The sequence below is a fragment of the Phaenicophaeus curvirostris genome, chromosome 1 (genome assembly GCF_032191515.1).
Source record: "Phaenicophaeus curvirostris isolate KB17595 chromosome 1, BPBGC_Pcur_1.0, whole genome shotgun sequence".
Classification (NCBI taxonomy): domain Eukaryota; kingdom Metazoa; phylum Chordata; class Aves; order Cuculiformes; family Cuculidae; genus Phaenicophaeus; species Phaenicophaeus curvirostris.
In genome coordinates this window covers 38,519,518-38,542,734 of record NC_091392.1, presented here as the reverse complement: position 1 = coordinate 38,542,734, position 23,217 = coordinate 38,519,518, and the positions used below count along the sequence as shown (strand labels likewise).

At 39.6% G+C, this 23,217-nt stretch overlaps 1 protein-coding gene across 1 annotated transcript in view; it reads left to right on the top strand.

Annotated features, from left to right (window-relative positions):
• Positions 1-2,811: 2,811 nt before the first annotated feature.
• The window catches only part of CFAP54 (cilia and flagella associated protein 54), a 108,149-nt gene continuing 87,743 nt past the window's right edge, over positions 2,812-23,217 (top strand). The window contains exons 1-13 of the mRNA XM_069853649.1: positions 2,812-2,978; positions 9,105-9,210; positions 11,677-11,823; positions 14,231-14,402; positions 16,164-16,222; positions 17,511-17,654; positions 18,064-18,177; positions 18,268-18,369; positions 19,613-19,811; positions 20,852-20,947; positions 22,065-22,174; positions 22,290-22,458; positions 23,055-23,149. Coding sequence (XP_069709750.1) covers positions 2,812-2,978; positions 9,105-9,210; positions 11,677-11,823; positions 14,231-14,402; positions 16,164-16,222; positions 17,511-17,654; positions 18,064-18,177; positions 18,268-18,369; positions 19,613-19,811; positions 20,852-20,947; positions 22,065-22,174; positions 22,290-22,458; positions 23,055-23,149 — 1,680 coding nt within the window. The remainder of the gene's footprint in view (positions 2,979-9,104; positions 9,211-11,676; positions 11,824-14,230; positions 14,403-16,163; positions 16,223-17,510; positions 17,655-18,063; positions 18,178-18,267; positions 18,370-19,612; positions 19,812-20,851; positions 20,948-22,064; positions 22,175-22,289; positions 22,459-23,054; positions 23,150-23,217) is intronic.

Below are 23,217 nucleotides of genomic sequence, written 5' to 3'. Positions count from 1 at the left end.
TCTGGCCTGGCTAAGGCTGCATTTTCTGGTTCATTCAGCATGCTGGTGCTGCAGTGCTTTGATGAAGGATAGTTCCTTTACTGTCATCTTTGAATTACTTGGATGCACTGTTCAGGTACCTTCACACTTAACCTCTCCCCATTGATCCTCTTCCATTAAATGTCACTGAACTGGCTTCAGCTGGCTGTGGCTGCCGGGCTTCATCTCCCACATTTCTAAGCTTCACTTTCATTTTTTTCAACCTAGCTGCCCCCTTTGCTCAGCGTGACAATGAACGCAGCATTATAGCCAACGTCCTTTAGATCCCTTCCAAACCCCTTTAAAATAATGCCTATAAAGAACTTGAAAACACACATGGCTGCCTCCTAGAGCATTGATAAACACAGTCTCGTTGCTTCCTAGTTTGACACCTCCTTTTTAATAGAGGGACACAACAGTTCACAGCGATAGCATGCTTTCTTCTTTTATATGTAGTCAGGTGGTAGGCAGGTGCAGTGATGCAACCCCTAAGTTCAAAACTACATCTCTGGTGAAACATGTTACTGAACAACCATCCCATAAGATGAGCCCCGTAAGTACTGCGTGCAGCTCTGGAACTGTCAGCACAGGAAGGACATAGAGCTGTTGGAATGGGTCCAGAGGAGGCTACAAGGATGATCAGAGAGCTGGAGCATCTCCCGTATGAGGACAGGCTGAGAGAGTTGGGGTTGTTCAGCCTGGAGAAGAGAAGGCTCCAGGGACACCTTATAGCGACCTTCCAGTACTTAAAGGGCACCTACAGGAAAGCTGGGGACACACATTTTACCAAGACCTGCTGTGCTAGAACAAGGGATAATGGTTTTAAACCAAGGGAGGGTCGATTTGCACTGGTTGTAAGGAAGAATTTTTTTACAATGAGGGTAGTGGAACACTGGAACAGGTTTCCCAGGGAAGTAGTGGAGGACCCATCACTGGAAACACTCAAGGTCAGGCTGGATAGGGCTCTGAGCAACCTGATCCAGTAGAAGATGTCACTGCTTCTGCAGTGGGATTGAACTAGATGACCTGTAAAAGTCTCTTCCAACCCAAGCATTCTATCATTCTATGCCTTCTGGCCTTGTTCAGGCTTCCTCCACCAGGCTTCACGCTACAATCTCAATACTGCAGTGCCTTTTGCTAGCAACAGTCCTGGCCACCCATCGTGCAGGGTGCCCATGAAGTGGCCTCATAGCAGTACGCAGCCTCAGAGAGAGGAAAAGGTTCTTCGATCTATTAGAGAGAGATGCCAAGACTTCTGGCTCATACCTCTCTAGCTGTGGGAAGCCCCTTGCTTGACCCAGGGGCTACAACCCAACCCCTAGTTGAACAGACTCTCCCCAGAGGATGAAGGTAGAACCAGGGATATAGAATCACAGAATCTGTTTGGTTGGAAAAGACCTTTGAATTCAACATTCCAACCATACCTGCCCACTAATAAACCCTATCTCTGAGCACCTCCTCTACTGCCTTTTAAATACCTCCAGGGATGGTGAGTCAACCACTCGCCTGGAAAGTCTGTTCCAGTGTCTGATAACCTTTTCAGTGAAGAAATTTTTCCTGCTATCTCATCAGAACCTCCCTTAGCACAACTTGAGGCCATTTCCTCTCGTCCTGTCACTTGCTACAAGAGAGAAGAGACCAACACCCACTTCAATACAAACCTCTTTTCACGTAGTTGTAGACAGTGATAAGGTCTCCCCTCAGCCTCCTTTTCTCTAGACTAGACAATCCCAGTTCCCCCAGCTGCTCCTCATAAAATTTGAGCTCCAGCTCCTTCACCAGCTTCGTTGCCCTTCTCTGGACACACTTCAGCACCTTCTTGTAATGAGGGGCTGCAAACCGAACACAGTATTTGAGGTGCAGACTCACCAGTGCAGAGTATGGGGACAGAATCACCTCCCTGGTCCTGCTGGCCACGCTGTTTCTCATACAAGCCAAGATGCCATTGGCCTTCTTGGCCACCTAGGCACACTGCTGGCTCATGTTGAGCTGGTTGTCAACCAACATCTCCAGGTCCTTCTCTGCCAGGCAGCTTTCCAGGCACTCTTCCCCAAGCCTGTAGCGCTGCACGGGGTTGCTGTGTCTCAGGAGCAGGACTTGGCACTTGGCCTTGTTGAACCTCATACAAGCAGTCACAGAACATTGATCCAGCCTGTCCAGATCCCTCTGTAGAGCCTCCCTACTCTCAAGAGGGTAGACTGGACTGTGTCCAGTTCTGGAATCCACAACATAAGAAAGATATGGAACTGTTGGAATGGGTCCAGAGGAGGCCATGAAGATGCTTAGAGGGCTGGAGCACCTCCCATAGGAGGACAGGCTGAGAGAGTTGGGCTTGCTCAGCCTGGAGAAGAGAAGGCTCTGGGGAGACCTTATGGCGACATTCCAATACCTGAAGGGGCTACAAGAAAGCTGGGGAGGGACTTTTGACGAGGACATCTAGTGATAGGACTAGGGGCAATAGGTATGAACTGGAGAGGGGCAGGTTTAGATCATAGAATAGAATCATGGAATGGTTGGGGGGGGAAGGGGCCTTAAAGACCATCCAGTTCCAACCTGGGGGGGGAAGGGGCCTTAAAGACCATCCAGTTCCAACCCCAAGGGTTGGAACTGGATGGTCTTTAAGGTCCCTTCCCCCCACAAACCATTCTATAGCTCTATGAGTCTAGGGGAGACAGAGCCCCGGGCGTGGGGGAATGGGGAAGGGGGGGGAGGGGGCGGGTTCAGCGCCGCCGGGTCCTAGCGCCCGCCCGCCCGTTGCCGCGCGACGCCGCCGCCGCGCTGCCGGCCTCGTTCATGGCGCGTCCCGCCGAGCCCCCGCCGGCCTCGTTCTTCGGGGCCGTGGCGCCCGGTAACCCGGTGGTGGACAGCTTGGAGGCCGAGCTGCGGGCCGCCTTGGGTTGGCTGCGGCGGCCGGGAGCCGCGGGGGAGGCCGCGCCGCCGCAGCAGCAGCGCCGCCGCGGGTAGGACCCGCCGCTCGGACCCCGCTCCCTTCCTCTCTGCCCCCTCCTCACCCCGCGTCCTTCTTCCATCCCACGGCAGGGGGTGGAACTGGGTGATCTTGAAGGCCCCTTCCAGCCCAAGCCGTTCTGTGATGGTTCTATGGCCTCAAGCTCCGCCAGGGGAGGTTTAGGCTGGACATTAGGAAAAAATTCTTCACAGAAAGGGTCATTGGGCACTGGAACAGGCTGCCCAGGGAGGTGGTTGATTCACCTTCCCTGGAGGTGTTTAAGGCACGGGTGGACGAGGTGCTAAGGGGCATGGTTTTGTGTTTGATAGGAATGGTTGGACTCGATGATCCGGTGGGTCTCTTCCAACCTGGTTATTCTATGATTCTATGATCCAAAGAGCCCTTCCCGCCGCTGCCCCTGGCCTTGGGGCGAGCCAGGAGGCTGTTCTCCTGGGCCACCCTGGCCAAAACACCGGCAGCCCCTTCTCCTTTCTTTTATTGTAATGACAAACCCTTCAAAAATCTGAACGCCTCCTTTCCCAACGCTTCCTAGAAGTTAATGCTTTAGGAGGAAAAAGCACAAGGTGTTGTGGAAGTCACAACACCTGTGACAGCTTCACCTGCGAGAACCTCATGAGGTTGAGCAACGCCAAGTGCAAGGTCCTACACCTGGGTCAGGGCAATCCCCAATTTCAATACAGAATGAGGGGTGACGTGATTGAGAGCTGCCCTGTAGAGAAGGACTTCAGGGTGCTGGTTGATGAGAAGCTCAACATGAGCCGTCGATGTGCTTTTGCACGCCAGAAGGCCAACCATACCCTGGGCTGCATCAAACGAAGCTTGGCCAGCAGGTCAAGGGAGGTGATTCTGCCTCTCAAGTCTTCTCTTGTGAGACCTCATCTGGAATATTGTGTCCAGTTCTGGAATGCTTAACGTAAGAAGGATATGGAGCTGTTGGAGCGGGTCCAGAGGAGCCTACAAGGATGATCAGAGGGCTGGAGCACCTCCCGTACGAGGACAGGCTGAGAGAGTTGGGTTTGTTCAGCCTGGAGAAGAGGAGGCTCCAAGGAGACCTTATAGTGACCTTTACAAGGGCTTGTAGTGATAGGACTAGGAGCAATGGCTATTAACTGGAGAGGGGCAGATTTAGACTAGCCATAAGGAAGAATTCCTCCACTGTGAGGGCGGTGAGGCACTGGCACGGGTTGCCCAGGGAAGCTGTGGCTGCCCCATCCCTGGAGGTGTTTAAGGCCAGGTTAGCTGAGGCCTTGGGCAGCCTGGTCTGGTGGGAGGTGTCCCTGCCCTTGGCAGGGGGTTGGAACTGGATGATCTTTAAGGTCCCTTCCAACCCAAACCCTTCTGTGATTCCTTGATTCTGAGTCAGCAGCACCACTGTTGGCTGTATCCAAGCTGCCTGAGCTTTCTCATAGGAAAATCCCTTCACAATGCTTGGAACAGCTGGGATCCCACCAGCAATGTGCTACTGTGGGCAAGGGTGAGTGAGCGTGGGCACATCTATGCCTTTAAAAGATGTGCTCGCAGTAGGGCTACATAAGAATAACATCACTTAGATCTTTTTACCCATATGTCTGTGCCTATGCCAGTATATTTTTACGCACATAGATGCAGGAAGAGCATATGGCAAGTATAATTGTGCATATTTGTTTGCTCGCATACATGCATTTCTGTGGGTACGCATAAGTCTAGATTTAGTAATGCAGTTAAGATAGAGCAACTGGAATCGGTGTATGATTCATAGTGCATGCATATGTCTTTAATAGATTGTGCATTTCTCATGTGGCTCTCCTACTGCATTTAAGTCAATTAAGAGATAAAAGTTCAGCTGCTTCTTTTAGGAAAAATCACTAATTTTCTATCATGTTTATCTAACCAGTGTTCTATTCTGAATTTACAGTTCTTTAACATGAAAAATGAAAGTTTCCCAGGTTATAAAAGTTTCACTGAAACACAGCACAGGAGTTAGGTTACAGGGTGGTTCAACTTCTGACCTTATGTATTTTGCTGATTACTTCCCTAGGTGTAGTGTACAAGTGACTCTTCTCTAAAGGAGCTTTTCAGGAGTTGCTCAGATTCTGCAGCCTAGCATTTGTCTGCACTGGAGATCTTTCCTTTCCTAAGCTATTTGGATTTCTAATTTGTTTATGTGGCATGCTCACTGTCAGTTCTAGGCCTAGATCTGTCTTGCAGGTGTCAGTTTTGAATTCAATATGTTGGCTTTTGATTTAAGTGCTTTGCTGTTTTTAAGCCTTTGTGTAGCTTCAGACCTTTTCTTGCTTTAGCTGATCTTTTTTTTATTTTAAAAGCTATTCCCTTTAGGGCTCTTAGAAGAAGGAACGCCACTCAGCTGCTTCAGACACCTCCAAAATTGCTGCTGATGAACACGTTCATTGTATCTTCTACACATTCACTGTATCTTCTGGTTGTGAGTTGGCTGTGCTCTGATCTGTTTGCAATGTCACACCATCGTAGCAGTTTTTGTGAACAGTGTCTCCCTCCAAGCATTTCTTTATGTTAACCTCTGGAATATTTTGACTCGAGTAGACTTTGCCTTATTCAAACTGGTATTTTCTAGATGTGGCCCATGCCCACACATAACTCAGTTGGCATGAGAGCATTTCCTCATCCAAAGAATTCTGCAGCATTCTTCCTGCAGATGACAACTAACATTACCTGTGTCTTGATCCCAGAAGTCACTGGTAGCAATGATCCATACCTAAGTTCCAGGGCATTCAGAACATTGGGTAATGTGAAGATGCAGTGGCTCTGCATCCACTGGTGTTCTTCATTTGTATAGGGGCAGCACAGAGGCAGAAGGCCAGGATTCTAATTATTAGCATATGTTCAGGCAGCTAGCAAAGTTGTGAGTATTTCTTTGAGATTGTGGAATTTCAGGGTTGTTTCTCCCTTGCCTCTCATTGTTTAATAACTCAAAATTCGAGCATGTGCTGCTTGCAGAACCAGCCTTAGTCTGGTTGTTCCTAAGAATTTCTAAAGGTAATGGCTATTGCAGGTGCTTTCCTAAATGCTCTGAAGACTTCTTGTTCTGTCATTTCTCATGCTGTTTTTCATAGCATGGGTTGAGATCACTGTGTTCTTGTTATTTGAGGAGCAAGAAAACCACACATGGCAAGTCTGTTCAGATTAGAAAAATGAAATTGTCAGCTTCATTCCCCCAATGCTGTCAGCCTTTTGTGCTGGTAAGTCACCAGCAAGGCTGTAATTTCGGCACTTGTTCTAATGTAAGAAACAAATATTATTGAGGACCTGCCCTGTACTGGAGTTATCAATCTTTTCAATCACAAGTAGCAATCAAAAGTATTTTTCCCATTAATTAAATGAGAAATTGTTTTTTTCCCATTTCTCTTGGCAACCAGGCCATCAAAGGATTACTTTGAACTATTGATTTTATCTCACATTGTGTGGCTTAGCCACCCTTATTTAATAAGACTTCTTTTGATCAGTATCAAAGTATCCTTTACTACCTGTAGTAAAGACTTTTGGCCTGGAAGTATAGCCATGTGGGCCTTACCCTGTGAACGCCATTAATAGATTGACCTTAGGGAAAATGTTCTTCTTATTCATAGAGTGGTTAGAAATAAAGAAACTTCACCTCTGAGCTCTGAAAGCCCAGTATTTTTTTTTTTAAGAATTCACTTGCTTAGCTTGTTATTCTGGTGTCCTGCAGCCTGTTTAAAGGAAAGGCTGATGAGCTGTTTGGGAAGTGTCTCACTCTCCTTTGTCTGTGTCAAAGAAACATTCCTATGTCATGAACTCACTTGTAGTTAGTCATGGCGCTATAACAGATACAGGTTACCTTGAAAGTCCAGTAAGATTTGTCACTACTTTACTAAACCAGTTTATTACAGATTTGTTAGTCGTTAACGCATACATCTCCTAGTAATATGAGCATTCAAAATAAGAAATGAAATTGACCTTCACCGGGGACTTTCCAGCTGATCAGTCATAGACAAGTCTATTAGTTTCACCTTCTAGATCTTTAGCCAGAGTCATTCTTACTATCAGTGACTTTACTGCCTTACAACTTGATAATTACTACTGTTTCCCTTCTTTCTTCCCCCACCCGAGCAATGTCCATTACACTTCTTGAACTCTGGAAGTTTTTTCCTAAGCTTCTTCCCTTGGTAGTCCAAGGGAACTCTGCTCAGATGCCTGATGGATTTCTTCACTTTGGATCCTCTGCAGGTTTTTCCCTGCTAGCTGGACTGATAGACTTCTCTCAGTGTAAGAAGTCAGTAGCCACCCAGACTGTTAACTGCCTCTGAGTCCCAGGAGGGACTCATTTCCCATTTAGAAGGCAGTCTTCATTAGACCAGGGGCTATGATTTCCTTTACAAACATAATGTCTTAGAACATTTTATTCATAATGTTGCTTTTGGCCTAGTTTGTGCTATTACTGCTTTTTTCCTTTAGGATACACCTCTAGAATGTCCTACTTATTTCTTTGCTGCTTACTTTCAAGAACTGAGAATTGTGTTGAGATGATACCTTTAGAAAAAAAGGATTATGATTGTTCTAATTCTTTGGAGTAAAGATCATTTTGACAAGTTTCTCATACACTCATCTGTTTCAACTTGAAATGTGAAGGTGGCTTGCAGCTTTCTGTACGGAAAAAATGATGTTGCTTGTGGGTTTTTTTTTGTTTTTACTGGGAGTCATCTTATAAGCTGCAATGAAGAGCTGGCTGTGAGACTATAAGAATGGATTCTGAATTCTGAATATCAGAAAGCAGCTTAAGAAAATATCTTGTGTTGTAGTCTGCCGTCACTGTCTTAAAAGGTTGAAAAGTTCCAGCTATCTCACACTAGTAAGTGAAAGGTTTACATGTGAGAATTCAGCCAGAAGGTTGTTTTAAAACATTAATTCCTCTCTCTTCAGTTGTTTTCCTTACTTGTAAATTGTGACCTATGAATAATTTAGCTCTTGGGCTTTCACAAGGCACTCTTTGCTGAGGTTTCTGTACAAGTGATTTGTTAAGAGAATAAATATAAGAGATGCTTGGCACTGTGAACACTGTCAATACCATTAATAATTCGGTAACAGGATTCTTTTCTGAAGAATCGCTGTGCTTTTTATCAGTTTGTAGGATCAATCATTGTTTTCCAATTTGAATACAGCTTTCTTAGAGAAGTCTGGGGTGGGAAAATTGCACACATCAGGACACTAGCCCATCAAACAACAGTCAGGACTATAATACTGGTGTGATGTAGTCAGTTCTTCTGTAGAGAAGACAAACTGCTTAGAGCCAGTTCCTGTATACAGGAGGCCTGCTGGTTCAGCTGAATAAGTAATTTGTTATACAAAGTCCTTCTTGATGACAACTGTGGCTAGAATAACAGGCCGAGGCAACAGAAGCGTATCACAAGTATTGCCATAAAATCCTTTCTATTTTAACAAAAGTGTAATTTGCTTCTCTCTGCATCCTACTCTTTATGATTTAAAATTCCCGAATGTTTAATGCCAAATGCATTTAATGGTGGAGACTTTCCAGTGACTTTCTTCTTTTGTGATTCATGGTATAAGCCTATATACTGTGAGCTGAAGAGCTCTGTATACCATAGCTCTATATACTCTTATGGCTGTTTGGTTTATTCCATGGCTACCAGTTGCTAAGTTTGCTGCTGCCTGGCATACATTGTTAATTTGGGATCTTTTTTTCCTGCACTTAGCATTTCTAGTTTTCTGCCCAATAATTACTGAGAGCTGTAATTCATTGAGTGTCTTTAAAATATCAAATTGTTTCTTCAAACAGAACCTCTCAAATAGTAGCTGAAAGGTGGGACAAATTTTCCATGTGTGACCGTGTTTGTACAACGCAAGGGGATTAATACTTAGACATTTTAGCAAGAATTTACACAGGAGAATGTACACCCTATTTTAAATGCTTGATAAAAAATAGCAACAGAAATGAAAACCAGAAGTGTCCTTGGCTGCCTGTTAAATCTGGTTTTAATGATCACTTGTTTTGAAATATGTAGAGGTTCAAATAGTTTTGGAAGAAGGGAGTTTTCACAATTTGAAGTTTTCCTAATTTGTTTACTTGTTTTGACAGGTCTGCTGCTAGTTTGATCTGAAACCTTTTCTCCTGTATCTTTTTTAGAGCAAATACTTTGTTCAATATATGGATCAAATATAAGCCTCGACTGCCAGAGTGGTATTACAATGAAAAACTTCTGAAAGTTGGTGATTCCCTTGCTCAGATCAAAGTAAGTCATGTGAAAACAGAAAAGTCTCAGTCACAGTCTATGTTTCATTATGTTTCTATGCCACTTTAATTTTTAATTATATTTTACTGGAAGCTGTTTAGAAAGTTGCAAGAACTTTTAGCAAATAATTCCAATGGGAGTTGGTTGTTTCTATCACTTGCTCATTATTGTAAAGTTGCCCTGATTTTTTGATATATTTTCTATATCTGTATTTTCTATGCACCCTTTGCCTCTTTAAACACCTGAAAATATTTCTTTAATCATTTGTTTGCTGTTTTGGCACAGTAGAATACAATAGCTGATTATGCCTGTAGATGCTGCTTAAGTACATATTGACGAGGATAGAGCATTGGTCAATCGTTACACTGAAATGTCAGCTCAGTGCTCAGTTAACCAAACTTGAATATAAAGAATTGTCAGGAGAGGAACAGAACAAAAAACCAGGGGGTGACTGCACATCGTACAACTATATGTAGCGATGATGCTCCTGCATCTTGAATTCCGTGTGCGTTTCTGGTCTCCTTAAAAAAGGTAAATCACAACTGAAAAATATTCAACACCTAGACTGCTGGAGACGTTGTGAGTATTTGGGGGATGTTTCATTCATTGCATCAGTGGTATTTGTGTCAGAACATCCTGTCGTGAAGTCTAGGGCTTTCAATGGAATCATACTTGGCAACTGCTGTTCTCACAGGGTACTCTGTAAGAAGTTATTTCAAAAGCATCAGACTCTGCTCTGTGTATTTTACATTGGATTGCCATAGTACAGCTCAAATGTGGTAATTTGGTCCTTACATTCAAGGTGCTTAGTGACCAGGCTCTAGATTGCCTAAAGATAATCTAGAATTCTGAGAAAGGACTTCTGCTTGCAACTTCTGTCCTCTGGTGTAATGTCATTTTCTACAATAAAAGTTAAGTTAGCAATGTTATACAAAAAGTTGGTTTGCTGGCCAGCCTAAAACTGGAAAACTTGGAAATGAGCTGTCTTTGGAACTCCCATTTAAAGTGCATTTCTTTGACTTTACATATTTAGTTTTCATTGTAGTCATTCTTTTCCCTTGGAGAAAGCAGAAAGAAAAAAAAATGTGATCGATGTTAGTTATAAATGCTAGATTAAAAATTCATCTCCTAGTTGAATTTCAAGCCACCTTTGTGTTATATATTACTCAATAGTCTTTAAAACTAGTTATTGAATACAATTAGTCAGTGGGTGAGCACCTACTTAACTTTCTGTCCTCCTGCTATTTTTTTAGTGCCCTCTCACTTTAGTCTCCTTTCTATTATACATCTGCTGTGTATCTTTTAGGACACACCTAAATTCATTATATCATATATCTGGAAATTAGCCCGTTAGTCATCATACAAATCAGTACTGACTCATTTTTTTCCCCTCCTTCTCTGCCTGTATGTGCCTGTTATCTCTGGTCTTATACATATGTTTTTAAACTCTTTGGGAGAGAAATTACCTTTTTGCAGGCGTGATCAACAGCCCATAACTTTCCATGGAAAGTAAATGTTTCTGTGTATGGCTGCTGCGTTCACAGAGCAAAGAGAACAATAGGGCCATGTGAGTTAGACTTCTCAGATGATTAAAAATTCAGGGTGTTACCGTTTTATATTGAAAAAAGGTGAGTGCAAGGAAATACTTTTGAATTTTCTGTGATTAAACATTAAAGGATCATTTTAATCAATACAAATTAGTTACTTCCTCTCCCCTCCAATTTATAGTGACTAGCATGTGTGTGGTAGAGTCAGTGAAGTTGGTAGAGAAAGCTGTGAGCAGTCTTTGCTGCAGGAAGTGGTAGAGGTGATTCAGTGAGTGGCACTTCCACGGCTGAGTCAGAGCTGAACCATACTCTCAGCATGATATTAGAGTGGTTCAACATGCTGCTGGGGAGCTTTGTTTTGAATGAGACATAAAGCTCAACATCCTGTTGGTTAATAGTTCTTAAAGAACCAGTGGCAATTTCTAGTCATGCTGACTTCTTGGCAGTACGTAAAATCTGGTTGTTTCATTCTGCTCTAGTGCATCTTATTCCAAAGTGTTTGATTTCTGATATTCAGCCCACTTCCTCTCTGCTTTTATAAAAAAGGGCTTCGATGTCAGGAAAACAAGGGAGAGAGAAGTGATAATGTCTGTATATTGTTTACGAAGTTCTATGTTATGAAGTACCTGTCTCAGAAGTGTAGTATCAATCATTATCATTACTGTTGCAAAGCAGCAGGACAATCGCTCTCTGATATGTTATATTTATGATTAAAAAACCCAGAAACTCTCAAACCACAAGATTTTCAGTACTTCAGCCTTTCATATGCTGAAAGTCTGTATGAAACATTAGTGTTCTATTTCTAGCTGCTCTTTCACATTGATACTTTTTTACATGAAGATAATAAAAAAGAACACCTTTTATAGAAATAGAAATGTAATATAAAACCAGTAAAAATAACATATTATTCATTCTTTAGGAATATAAGTTGGCAGTTCTACAGTGCTATGGGAGATACCTTCAGCAGTTTGTTTCTGGAAACCTTGATGATATCATAGATGATGTCCATCAATTTAAATCCACCTTTTTTCCTAATGGTTTCAGAGACAAAAATGCAATGCTTACGGTAGGTGTTTAGTTTTTTTTATTTGTCAGACATTGACACATTCAAAATAAGTAGCCCATTTTATCCTCCACAAATGTAGTTCAAATTAATTGAATATTAATATTAACAAATCTTTAATAGTTTGTCTGTGTAGATTGTATTGAGATGTAACACTCATATGTATGATATGAAAATGTAAAAATGTACATGTAAATAAAGCTCATGGTATAGTAAAAAAATCAGGATGTACATTACTATTGGTAGCTTCCTTGCTTGTATGTTGGCATTCTCTTTTGTTAATTGCTTATTGAGGTAGAGGCTATCCAGGCACAATTACAGGCTGGGCTGAAAATGAATTGCAAGTAGCCCTGAAATGGAGGACTTGGGGGTGCTGGGGAATGAGAAGCTCAACACGACCCAGCAACGTGCGCTTGCAGCCCAGAAAGCCAAAAGTATCCTGGACTGCATCAAAGTGTAATCAGCAGATCGAGGGAAGTGCTTCTGCCCCTCTGCTCTCGTGAAACCTTACCTGAAGTACTGCTTTCAGTTCTGGAGTCCTCAGCCCAGGAGGGGTGTGGAGCTGTTTGAGTGAGTCCAGAGGAGGGCCACGAAGATGATCAGAGGGCTGGAGCACCTCCCTTCTGAGGATAGGCTGAGAGACTTGTTTAGGTGGGAGAAGAGAAGGCTCTGTGGAGACCTTCCAGTACTTAAAGGGGGGCTATAGGAACGGTGGGGAGGGGCTCTTTGTCAGAGAATGCAGTGACAGGATGAGGGGCAGTGGTTTTAATCTGAAAGAGAGGAGGTTTACATTAGATATTAGGAAGAAATTTTTTGCTATGAGGCTGGTGAGGCACTGGAAAAGGTTGCCCAGAGAAGCTGTGGATGCCCCACCCCTGGAGGAGTTCAAGGTTGGATGAGGCTTTGAGCAACCTGGTCTAGTGGAAATTGTCCCTGCCCATTGCGGCGGGGTTGGAACTGGATGATCTTTAAGGTCCCTTCCAGTCCAAACCATTCTGATTCTATTATTCTAGGCTTGCAATTTATCATTTGTTATCCATGGAAGAAAGTGTTTCACTAGGCATAGAGGGAATGCTAAGGCCATGTTAGATTTTATCTTTAGCAGTTCTTCCTTGAGAAGTATATGTGTGGATATTTAAAAAAACTAATGCAAGTTATTCTGTGACCAAGAACAACAAAAGGGATGTCTAGCTATCTCCTGTGTATTGAGCTAATAAAATTCATTCTAACTCTAGTCAGATTGTAAACAGGTGTTTAGTGAGAAGAAAAAAAGCAGGAGTTGCTTAAAAACTAGAAGCAGATGTCATGGTAGGAGAGATACTATGTTTATTATTATTATTTTTTTGTTTTGTTTTCAAACATAGTTCAGCTTTCTGGAGAAAATGATCAAAGACTGTTAATCCATTTTATTTTGTATTTTTTTAAAAAATGCTTTGTAATTTGAAGTTCCCGAGGTGGTTTCTCCTATATGTCTGCCTAGGCCTTGAACCAATCATAGTGCCAGATGCTATTTTGAGGTTGTGCTAAATGCCTGTTCTATAACTTGGCCTTTAGACACTGAGATATCCCTAAATTTTCAGAGATGGAATCTAGTTTGACAATGATATCTACAATTGGAAATGGATAATCATAATATATCAAATGATTAAAATTCAAGGCTTTATATGTAGATTTTTTTTGCCAGGTTTGTGTGGCCAGCTTTTGGTTCTTAATGTAACACTAAGGAAATCACAGAAATGGAGTTGCAGGGCTCAAAACTTCCAGTTTCAGCGAATTAACTGTAAAATTTAATATAATTTCAAATATTATCAGGTTAGTAAGCTTCTGAGGTGTTGATAGTTACTGATTGGCTGTGTCCCACTTCGCTTGCTTTCTCACATGTTGGTTGGTTCAGGTGAAACTATACTCCAGATAAGACTGGTGTCACATTATGTTAGGTATTACAAGGCCAAGTAGGAACAATGCATCTATAGAATAGAAAAGTAATGGATGTGAGTGAGAAATAATGTGTCAGTGATATAGATGGAGAAGTGCAGAAATGTTAAGACTTGCCTTAATTTACAGAGGACATCTACAGTGAAGCCAAGGATTAAAGCCAGATACTTTGGATATTAGTTTAATGCCTTATTTATCCTTTCCTCCTACACTCCTCCCAGCAGCCCTAGTGCACTAGGTGCATTTTCATCCTGTGATGCAGTGGAAACCGGCTCAGGCTGACGGTACCGCAAACTTAAAGCTTTAGCACTTCCTCAATATTCTAATTCTTATTTCAATGTCATGCTGTTTTTTTTCTGGTACGCTTGATCTCTTAATACTTACCATTTTGTTGTACTTTGCTGGTGTAAATATTGACGTATGCATCTATTTTATCTCTATGTATTAATTTTACATATGTTTCCATATGTTTTAGTTCCATGCTCTGCAGCAGAGGAGTGTTTGCACTTATCACATGGTTTGCAGCAGTGACAGAAATCTCCAGAATCAAGAGTCTCTGCAGACTTGTTTCAATGTCTTGTCCTCATTACGAATCACTATGCAAGTGGCTCTGCCTCAGGAGGATTTGTGTTGGCTTATCTATAATGGTACCTCAGGCTTTCCATTTACATTTCTTTGCTAAGCAAACCTGTGGAGGAGAACTTTATACATATTCTTTATGGTCAACCTAAGGGTCATGAATAAATGTCTAGTTAGTCTTCAATAGCAGAAGTGTTTTTTTTAATTTTATTTTTTTAAAAGAAGTGTTTTTTAAATTCAAGTTTCTACATAGTGTGGCTTTTCTAGGTGGACTGTTGTAGGAGTAAATACTTTTTCATCATAGCTATGGTTAGAGTGTAGTAATAATATGAAATCAAACACATAATAGAGACATTTTTGAGTGAACTCTGATAATAAAATGCTTGTGTTAATGAGGTCGTTTTTTTAGATGGGGATTGCAGATCTTAAAGAAGAAAATTGTCTGACATTGCATCATTTTTAAATGATCTCTAAGGCTAGAGTTAATACCGTGTAACATTTAAGTATTCAAATCTCTCTCTATATGGTTTTAGTCTGTTACTTATAAATGCTTGAATTAGGGAAAAAAATAAGGAAAAGAATGGAACTTCCATGAAGTAGATACACAGAGAATTATGTGTCAAGATTTATATTTCAAGAACCACAACAATATATTCTTGCTTTGAAAAGAGATATTATTTAATCAAAAGACTATCATTAATTCATTCTGCTATGGTCAATTGCTGCAATATAATTTGAGGAGATAATGTGTTTTTAATTTAACTTCGGAAAATTTACTTTCTTTGAGCTGTAACTGGTCAAAATTCTTATCTTTGTGTTTTGCTGGGACTGCTATTGCCCTCAGACCCAGCTTTTGAGGTGTGTTTATTGTTTATCTGTTTCTATTGGAGAAGAATTAAAATTAAAATATACTCACCTGCCATTCTTAAGTCCCACTACCTGTATATTGGGCGGGTCTCTGTACCAAGCCTAGCCAATAATATATTCTAATTAGAAGTTGATAACAACTCACATTTTCCCCAGTTCCTGAGCATTTTTTCTGCAGTTTCTGGCAATAGATTTTGTGCCTTGTTACACATTTGACTGATAAAAAGAAATCTTCCTAATGCTGTTCCATTCTTGCGTATTGGGATAATAACATCCTTTTAGCTATGATAGTTGACACGGTGATGCCTCCTGCTTCCACAGGTGTCCCTTTGTGAACGTTTGTACAGACAGAAGAATAGACCTTTTTTCCCAGCCTGAGAGCTACAATGTCTTCTAGGGCTGATTTTTTAAAAGCAGTTTTGTGATGTAGCCTAAATTAAGTAAATTTTTGACAGGATTTTATTTGCAAGTCACTTTGATGTGTCTGAAAATTCTATTCACAATCAATTTTCTTCACTTCACTTATCATACTTAATATCACATAATAGTGATGTCTGCTAGGACAGTGCCATGTCAGACTAGAAGAATCATGTAATCATGTGAGGTAAGGTCTGTGAGGACAGGTAATTTTTTTTAAAGAGGCTGGCATTTGGGGTTAAAACAAAGATTTTTCTCTCAGTTACTTAATACGAATTTGATATAGTACATTTTTAAGATTTTATTCTTTTATGGTTCTACTTAACTGTGTTGGTATTTTTGAAGCAAGAATTCTTTGCCCAAGAATTTAATGGCTTCATCTTCTCTAATTTATAAGTAGTTACAGAAAATTACTAGTTTATTTTTCTTCCTCTGGAAATAATAGCCCAGATATTAGGAGAAAGTTTCAGTTGGTTAGCACAACACATTTCATGTAGGATTATAGAACTTACCTGATTTTTATTTATTTTATTGTCTTTTTGCAGGTACTATTCATATTTACACCATATGCAGGCATTTGATGATGCGAGGTCAGTCTGCTAAGGTATGGCAAAATAAACAGAAGCATTTGAAAAACTTACAGAATACTGGAAAATGCACCTGTATTTTGCATAACACTGTACCCTGACATATCTATTTTATTGTCATTGCCAACAGTAGAACTTTGTCACAAGAGAATCAAATGTCTAGATTGCAAAAAGGCCTTGTGCCTTCATGACTCTGCTCCTTTGTCAGTTGTGGAATGAAGCCCAACATAATGTCTTGCTGGCCTTTGAGATGGGATGCATTACGCTGTTTCAGAGGGCTCTAGATGCAGGGTTTTTTTGGGCAACTGTATCAAATCCCGAGAACTGATATTTTGTTTTGTAAAATGTGGAAATGTACTGACATCTGGTGGCTAGGTTTTCAGTTGTAAATACTTGATAGTCACCTGGCTTTTTCTATTTAATTATGAATGTTCTTTGTCTTAGTGTTACTTTTTTCTCCTAAGACTTGAACAGAATCTGACTCGACATAGATCCAGTATATTTTCTTATCTGTTTGTTATATTAATCTTTCATTGAGCAGGAAATATTTTTTTTCTCTTTGAACATCTTTTATTGAATCAGAAGTGATTTAGCAGCTCCCTTAACGTAGTCGGGCTTTTACTACATAGGAGATAAATTGATTGTAGCTATTTGAAATTCTTTCAATTCAGACAAAAGGAAAATCTGTATATTGATTCAATTTAGGATTTAGGTTATGCATATTTTGTGTACATCAAGGAGCAGCTGACCCAAAGAAAACACAAGGGGAAGATAATGTTCAATCAATTTAGTAGGACTAATTCTTAAAATTAGACTGCTGCAATGACTATATTGGGCCTAAAGTTAAGAGCTGATAGTGTATTTCCATGGTTGTAAATTAATCTAAATGCAGGCTGTCAGCAGAGAAGGTAGACTACATTTCATGCCAAACAAGCTTGCTGATCTGGTTGAAAACTAACTTAGATAAAAATATCCCCAGAGCTGACACAAAGGGTGGGGAGAACTCTCAAGATAAGAGCAGATGAGAGAGAAAGGCTTGACCTCTGTCTAGTAGCAAAGCTGTAGTGAACTGGAGTGTTTAAGGTAGCTTGGAGACTGAAATATAATGCCTGACCACAGTTTCAGATGGGAAAAAACAATAAATACAGGAGGAATGCTTTCTAGTCAATAAAACACGTTAAAAAAAATACAGTTTCTGTGATTCCTTTTTCCCTCTTTCACTTTGTCCTACCAGGTAAGGATATATCTTTGAACGTGTCTTTTAGTACATTTATGTAGTTTAAAATCTGAATTTCTTCAATATAGGTCCTGGAATACTTATTGTGGGCCAGTATTTGCATGGAATCATCCATTCCGCTCTTATCTGTACATTACTTGACGTGGAGAGCTACCCTGTATACTGCAGTTTCTCAGTGTTATTTTGATTGTCAAGCTGGCATTCATGGAGAGGTATCCTGATTTACCATATGTGGGATTTCAGATGCAATCAAATGACAAACATTTATTTAAATATTCCTGCTTTTTATCAGATTGTATGTATTTAGAATTCTGCTCATATTCCAAAATTTAACTGCAAAGTGGAGATGTGTTTTCACATGTAATTGACTAATCAATTCAAAGCTAAATGCAGTAGCACTTTGTCATATAATCATAGTCATGGGCTTCTGGCATTAAGTAGCGGTCAGCCCCCATGCATGTATAGAAAAGGTATTTTGTAAAAGTTTTCTTTTCTTTTTCAATTGTTGGCTATGACCTGGCTTTGCGGTCATCAGAGTTCAAGAATTATATGCTTCTCAAATTAAATACCAATGTACAGAATATGAAAACAGAATATAATTTTTTTTAATACTTTGGACAGGTATTTGCTCGTCGTGGTCTGATTAAAATTGATGAACTGAAGCAATTAGAGAATATCAGTTCTTCGCTGGAAAATTCAGAGACAAAAAAGATTTTTAGAGAGGCCACCATAAAGGTATCATTCTGCCGTTCATTATAAACAGGTATTTACAATCTCTGTGAACAGAACATGTAACATAGTTATTTACTACTTTTTTTGTGTCAGATGTCAGTAATGATTTTCAAGAGAGCAGTGTATGAATCTAGAAGAAAGTCAAAAAGCTTCGTTCAGCCTAAGTTAAGAGTTAGCCGGAAAGAAGCCCCAAATGTAAGTCTAACATTTTGAATAATCCTTCTATTTCTTTGCTATTTGCACATGATTAATATGTGATATAATTCTGCTTAATACACATGGTGCTATTCACAAGGAGAAAGTTTTACTTTTTGAGCTTGATGGTTAACAATTTTATTAAAATTTAAAACATGCTTGAAAGGAGGGAAGATGTATGAATTACTGCTTTAGAAAATAATGATTTTTCTAGCATTTTGTTATCCTTTGGCAATTACATTAGCAGTAAAAATGAGAAATCTGTCTTTTATGTTTGCTTTTACTATACTCCCAGCCAAAATAGTTTTTTTCTTTGGAAAAAGATAGTTATGGTGCTGATGAGGATTGCTCATTGTGGAAGTTATTTGAAAGCAAAAATATCCTGTTAGCTTTAGTACTCTAAATGCTGTCAGATATTGAACAGGTCCATCTTATTTCATCAGGTACACATCGGATCTGGTCTGTAAGTATTAATTTGGAAGCTAGAATAAAGGATGTGGATCCAGCAAAGCAAAAAAGGAAATTCCCAAATTTTTATCTAGCTAAGTGTACCTTGAAACCATTCTGAAGTGTTTTTATTTGGGAAAGTGCCAAATAAATAGAGCTGAAACGTCAATGGATTATAAATAACATTTTAAAGTAGTATATCTCCGATTTACTTTATGACTAGTTGTGATTTGGTAAACAGAGCACAAAAGTAAAACTTTTGAATATTTTCTTATATAGATCTCTGATTTCTTAGCTGAGAACAGTGCAAACATATTTTTGGTGTTCTGCCATGTATTTTTATGCTATATTCTTTGAAATGTGCAAGTGAGAGAACATAATAGTGTTTTGCTTTCACTGCAGTGCTATGTATCCTAATTATTCCCTGTGAACTGTGTAGAACTTAGCTCCTTATGGTCAAGTTTGTATCATTATAAGCAGAGATCTTAGTGGCTTTAAACTACATGCCCTTAATACTCTCACTCATAATTTTCATTGTATTGTTTTCTAAGTAAAACACCATGTAGCAGTGCATGTGGTTGCTATGAAATTATGACACATCTTAAGTATTGTACGCACTTAGCCTGAGGCTTTGCTATGCCTTTGAAGCATGAAATGCACAACAATATATTTTACAGTATATTATTTTCTATTTTAAAAATGTACCTACTTTTTTAAGAACTGTTTTGAAATAAATCTTGCTGTATTGTAAGTCAGCCTAGCTATTACAAGGCTTACATTACCTTTTCTTACTTAGTTGCCATGGCCTCGCTCTGTTACCAAACGTCTGCTGACAGAAATGTTCGACAGTGCTGCAGCTCAGTTCCTCGCCATCCTGGAGGCTCTGTCTGACAGCAGCAGGCATGTGTTGTGCCCTGTTTCAGTTGTTCCTGACGAAACTGAAGTCCGTGATGTTATTTCAGAGCTTTTTTCTGCAGGCCTGGAAATCCTCTCAGGTAATAGCATGAAGCAGCAAAAAGAGTGTTACGAGGAAGTGCAGACCTTTTTTTTTCTCTTTGCTATAAAAGCAAGAACTTGCCTGAAGGCATGTATTTCATTCATAACAATAGCACCTGTAAAAGCAGGTAATCTTTCATCTCTTCATAAAATTTGAGACAAAAGTCTGGGCTGATCTCAGATAAAAATTGTATCTGTAAAAATCTACAGTAATTTGCAAATATCTTTTCTGGATACATTGGAGTTTGCTTTCTTCATAGCAGCCCTTGCATTTGTGAATAGAGCAGTGTTGGTAACACACCAGTGCCTTGGCTGTTGCCAAGCAGACTTGCACAGCATCAAGACTGTCTCTCCAGCCCTCCTCCTTGCAAAGGCCAGTAAGCTGGGGGTGAGCGGGGAGCTGGGAGAGCACATAGTTGGGTCAGCTGAACGAACTCACCAAATAGCTATTCCGTACTGTGTCTTGTCATGCTCAGCAAGAAAGCCTGAGCTTAAGCGAGAGTGGTTATTACAATCATCTTCCTAAGCAACTGATACACATTCTGAGGCCCTGCCTTCCAGGAATTTGCTGAATATCTGCCTGCCAGTGGGAAATAGTGAATCAATTCCTTTTATTGCTTTGCTTGCACACATAGCTTTTGCTTTTCTTGGTAAATTGTCTTCAACCCACCTTATTATGAGCTTTCCCACCTTATTTTCTGACCTGTTGAGGAGAAGGAGTGAGAGAACAGCTGGATGGGAATCTGGAAGCCAGGCAAACTCAATATGCCATTGTGTTTAAAGTATTTTTTTTTTTAAATCACTCTGTTAGATTTTAAAACATTAGGAAATCACTGTATTTGATGATTTCTTCCATACCTTTTTTTGCTGGACTCTAGACTTAATATAGCTATAGGTGTAGAGATATTTTGCTAATAAAAGACTATATAGAGACTAAATGCACTTCAGAATAATATTTTCTTGGTATGATTAGTGACTAGTTGAAATATAACCGGTCAAATACAATATAAACCGATTTAATGAATTGTCCGTATTGAAGGTGGAGTGAGCAGTACTGGTATTCAAGGAAGTCATTGCACCAGTGATTTTGGTATAATTAGTGCGTCATCAACCCTTCTGCAGTTGATACTAACAGGTAAACTAGGATTTAAACGAAGGATTCTGTACCCAGTTGTGCAAATGCTTGGTGACCAGAATTCATTTTCATTTTAGTATCACTTATATGCATAAAGAGACTGCAAAGTGCTGTCCTCTTTGTGCAAGATGTACTTGTTAGTATATATAACGTTAAGGCATTCAAAAGCGATTATGTACAGACATCATTATGATTTGCTTAACAAGAGTATTATTTAAATAATGTATAGCGATATCTGGGCATTGTAATCACATACTGGTCAGCATAGCAGTTCATCTAGTTGTGCAAATGCCCCTAAACAATCATTCAGTGGCCAAATTCTGCAATAATGTCCTGCTACATTCTTATGGAAGAGTAATGAGATGCAGTAACAGAAGGACTGTCGTAAGCTTCTTGAGATACTTGGACCAGTCCTTGGGCTGCTTTGGAAAATAACAGGTGTCTATTACTAAGTTAATATGGATAAATTAATCTTTTAGCTGAGCGTTCACATGCCCAGGTGATATGACAATGACTGGCATGTTTTTAGGACTGCAGAACATTTCTGAGTATATTAGCTAAGACACTTGTTTAGAGTTCCAAGGACCAGGAAATCCCTTTTCTGCATTATAGTGGTTTGGATAAACGTGAAGGGTGAGAAAATAGACTCCCTATGTGTACATACACTTTCTAATAGGTCAATAAGAAATGCTCACCTGTCTTGCAAGATAGTATTCATGGATTTTTTTCAAAGTAAATTTCTAGTAAGAACAGTCATTATGGACTGACATGCAGATTTAATCTCTTTCTGCAATAGATCCTTCATATTCTCTACACAGGTATGTTAATATCAATAATACTACAGCCTCTTTGAAATGTAACAGGGCATTGCAGATATATCATTAAAGCAATATGTAAACATAGACATTACAGCAAAATAATAAAGCTATCGTGTTGTCGACCTAGTACAACATCCTTCAAGATTATGCTGACTGTTCAAATCCACATGTGGAATTTTATCTTTGTTTTTATCAATACTCACATTATTCAATTCAATTCAATTAAAATTCTGAGTGTATGTATATATATTCATATAAATATATATAAAACAGATAAAATATTTTTGTCATCACTGCAGGAGAAGAGGGGGTGTCTGGAGATGCTGCTGTGAAATTCATAAAATTAGCTTTCAGCTATGAAAAGTGGGACGTGTTTGATTCTGCTATTGAACTTGTTAATTTTCTTCAGGTAATCTGAATGCTATTGAGACATTCGTTATATAGTCTTATCCTATAAGGATAAGGAAAGTATTCAAAGTACATATTTTTAAGACAAATTTCTATTGTTTTTGTCTCTCACTTAGGCTCAAGATGACCCAACATGGAAGAAAGCTGAAATGGAACTCAAACTTCTTACACTGGTGCGACCCTTACTGTTTCCAAGAAAACTTAAACCTGTTTTTTCTCTTAGTGAAAATAATACCAAAGAAGCTAGGATGCTTCATGATTCTGAAAAGAAACAAATATTCAAAAGTAAGTGTTGTTCATTTATAGCTGTGTTTGCATTTCAAATATTTCTGCAGCAAGAAATTTTATTTACTACTTAAAAGCTATATAATATGGTGCATAAAGTATTTTGTGTCAAAAACTAGCAAGTGAGAAACTGTTACCTATTGAATTTTGTCTAGTTTTCATTTGCCAAATATGACTTTATACCATTTCCCTCAAGTGTGAAAATGGATGATGTACATTAAACATACATCAAGTTAAATACAAAGATGTAAAATGAGTGGACATTTTCAGAAGGATTTTCAGGAAAAAAGTGCAACAGATATTTGACTTTCTTTTGTCTGTTCATATACTTCATTTATGTAAAATTTCTTGACATCAAAGCAAGAAAAACTTGTTAAAGCAACTGTACTTGAATTCCATGACATATCAAAAACCTAAAAATGCTTCCTTTTCATAGATATGAATAAATGTGGTAATATCTGTCCCCATTGAATTTACTGTTTGTTAGACCATATTATATGCTGGAAGAAATTGGTAAGTCAGTTCACTCAGATGTTTTCAGTTTCATAACTAGAAATAAGATCTTGCCTTTCTTTTTCTTCCTTTTTCGTAAACAGTGAATGTAGAGAGTGCGCTAAAGCATGGAGAACCTCCTCAGGATCTTATAATTTTGGCAACAACAGTGTTTTCCTATGTCTCCACATCTAAGCAGGTAATAACAGGATTAGAGACGTTTCTTCTCAATGGATCACGTAGTCTGTAATGAATGTGTATAATTGA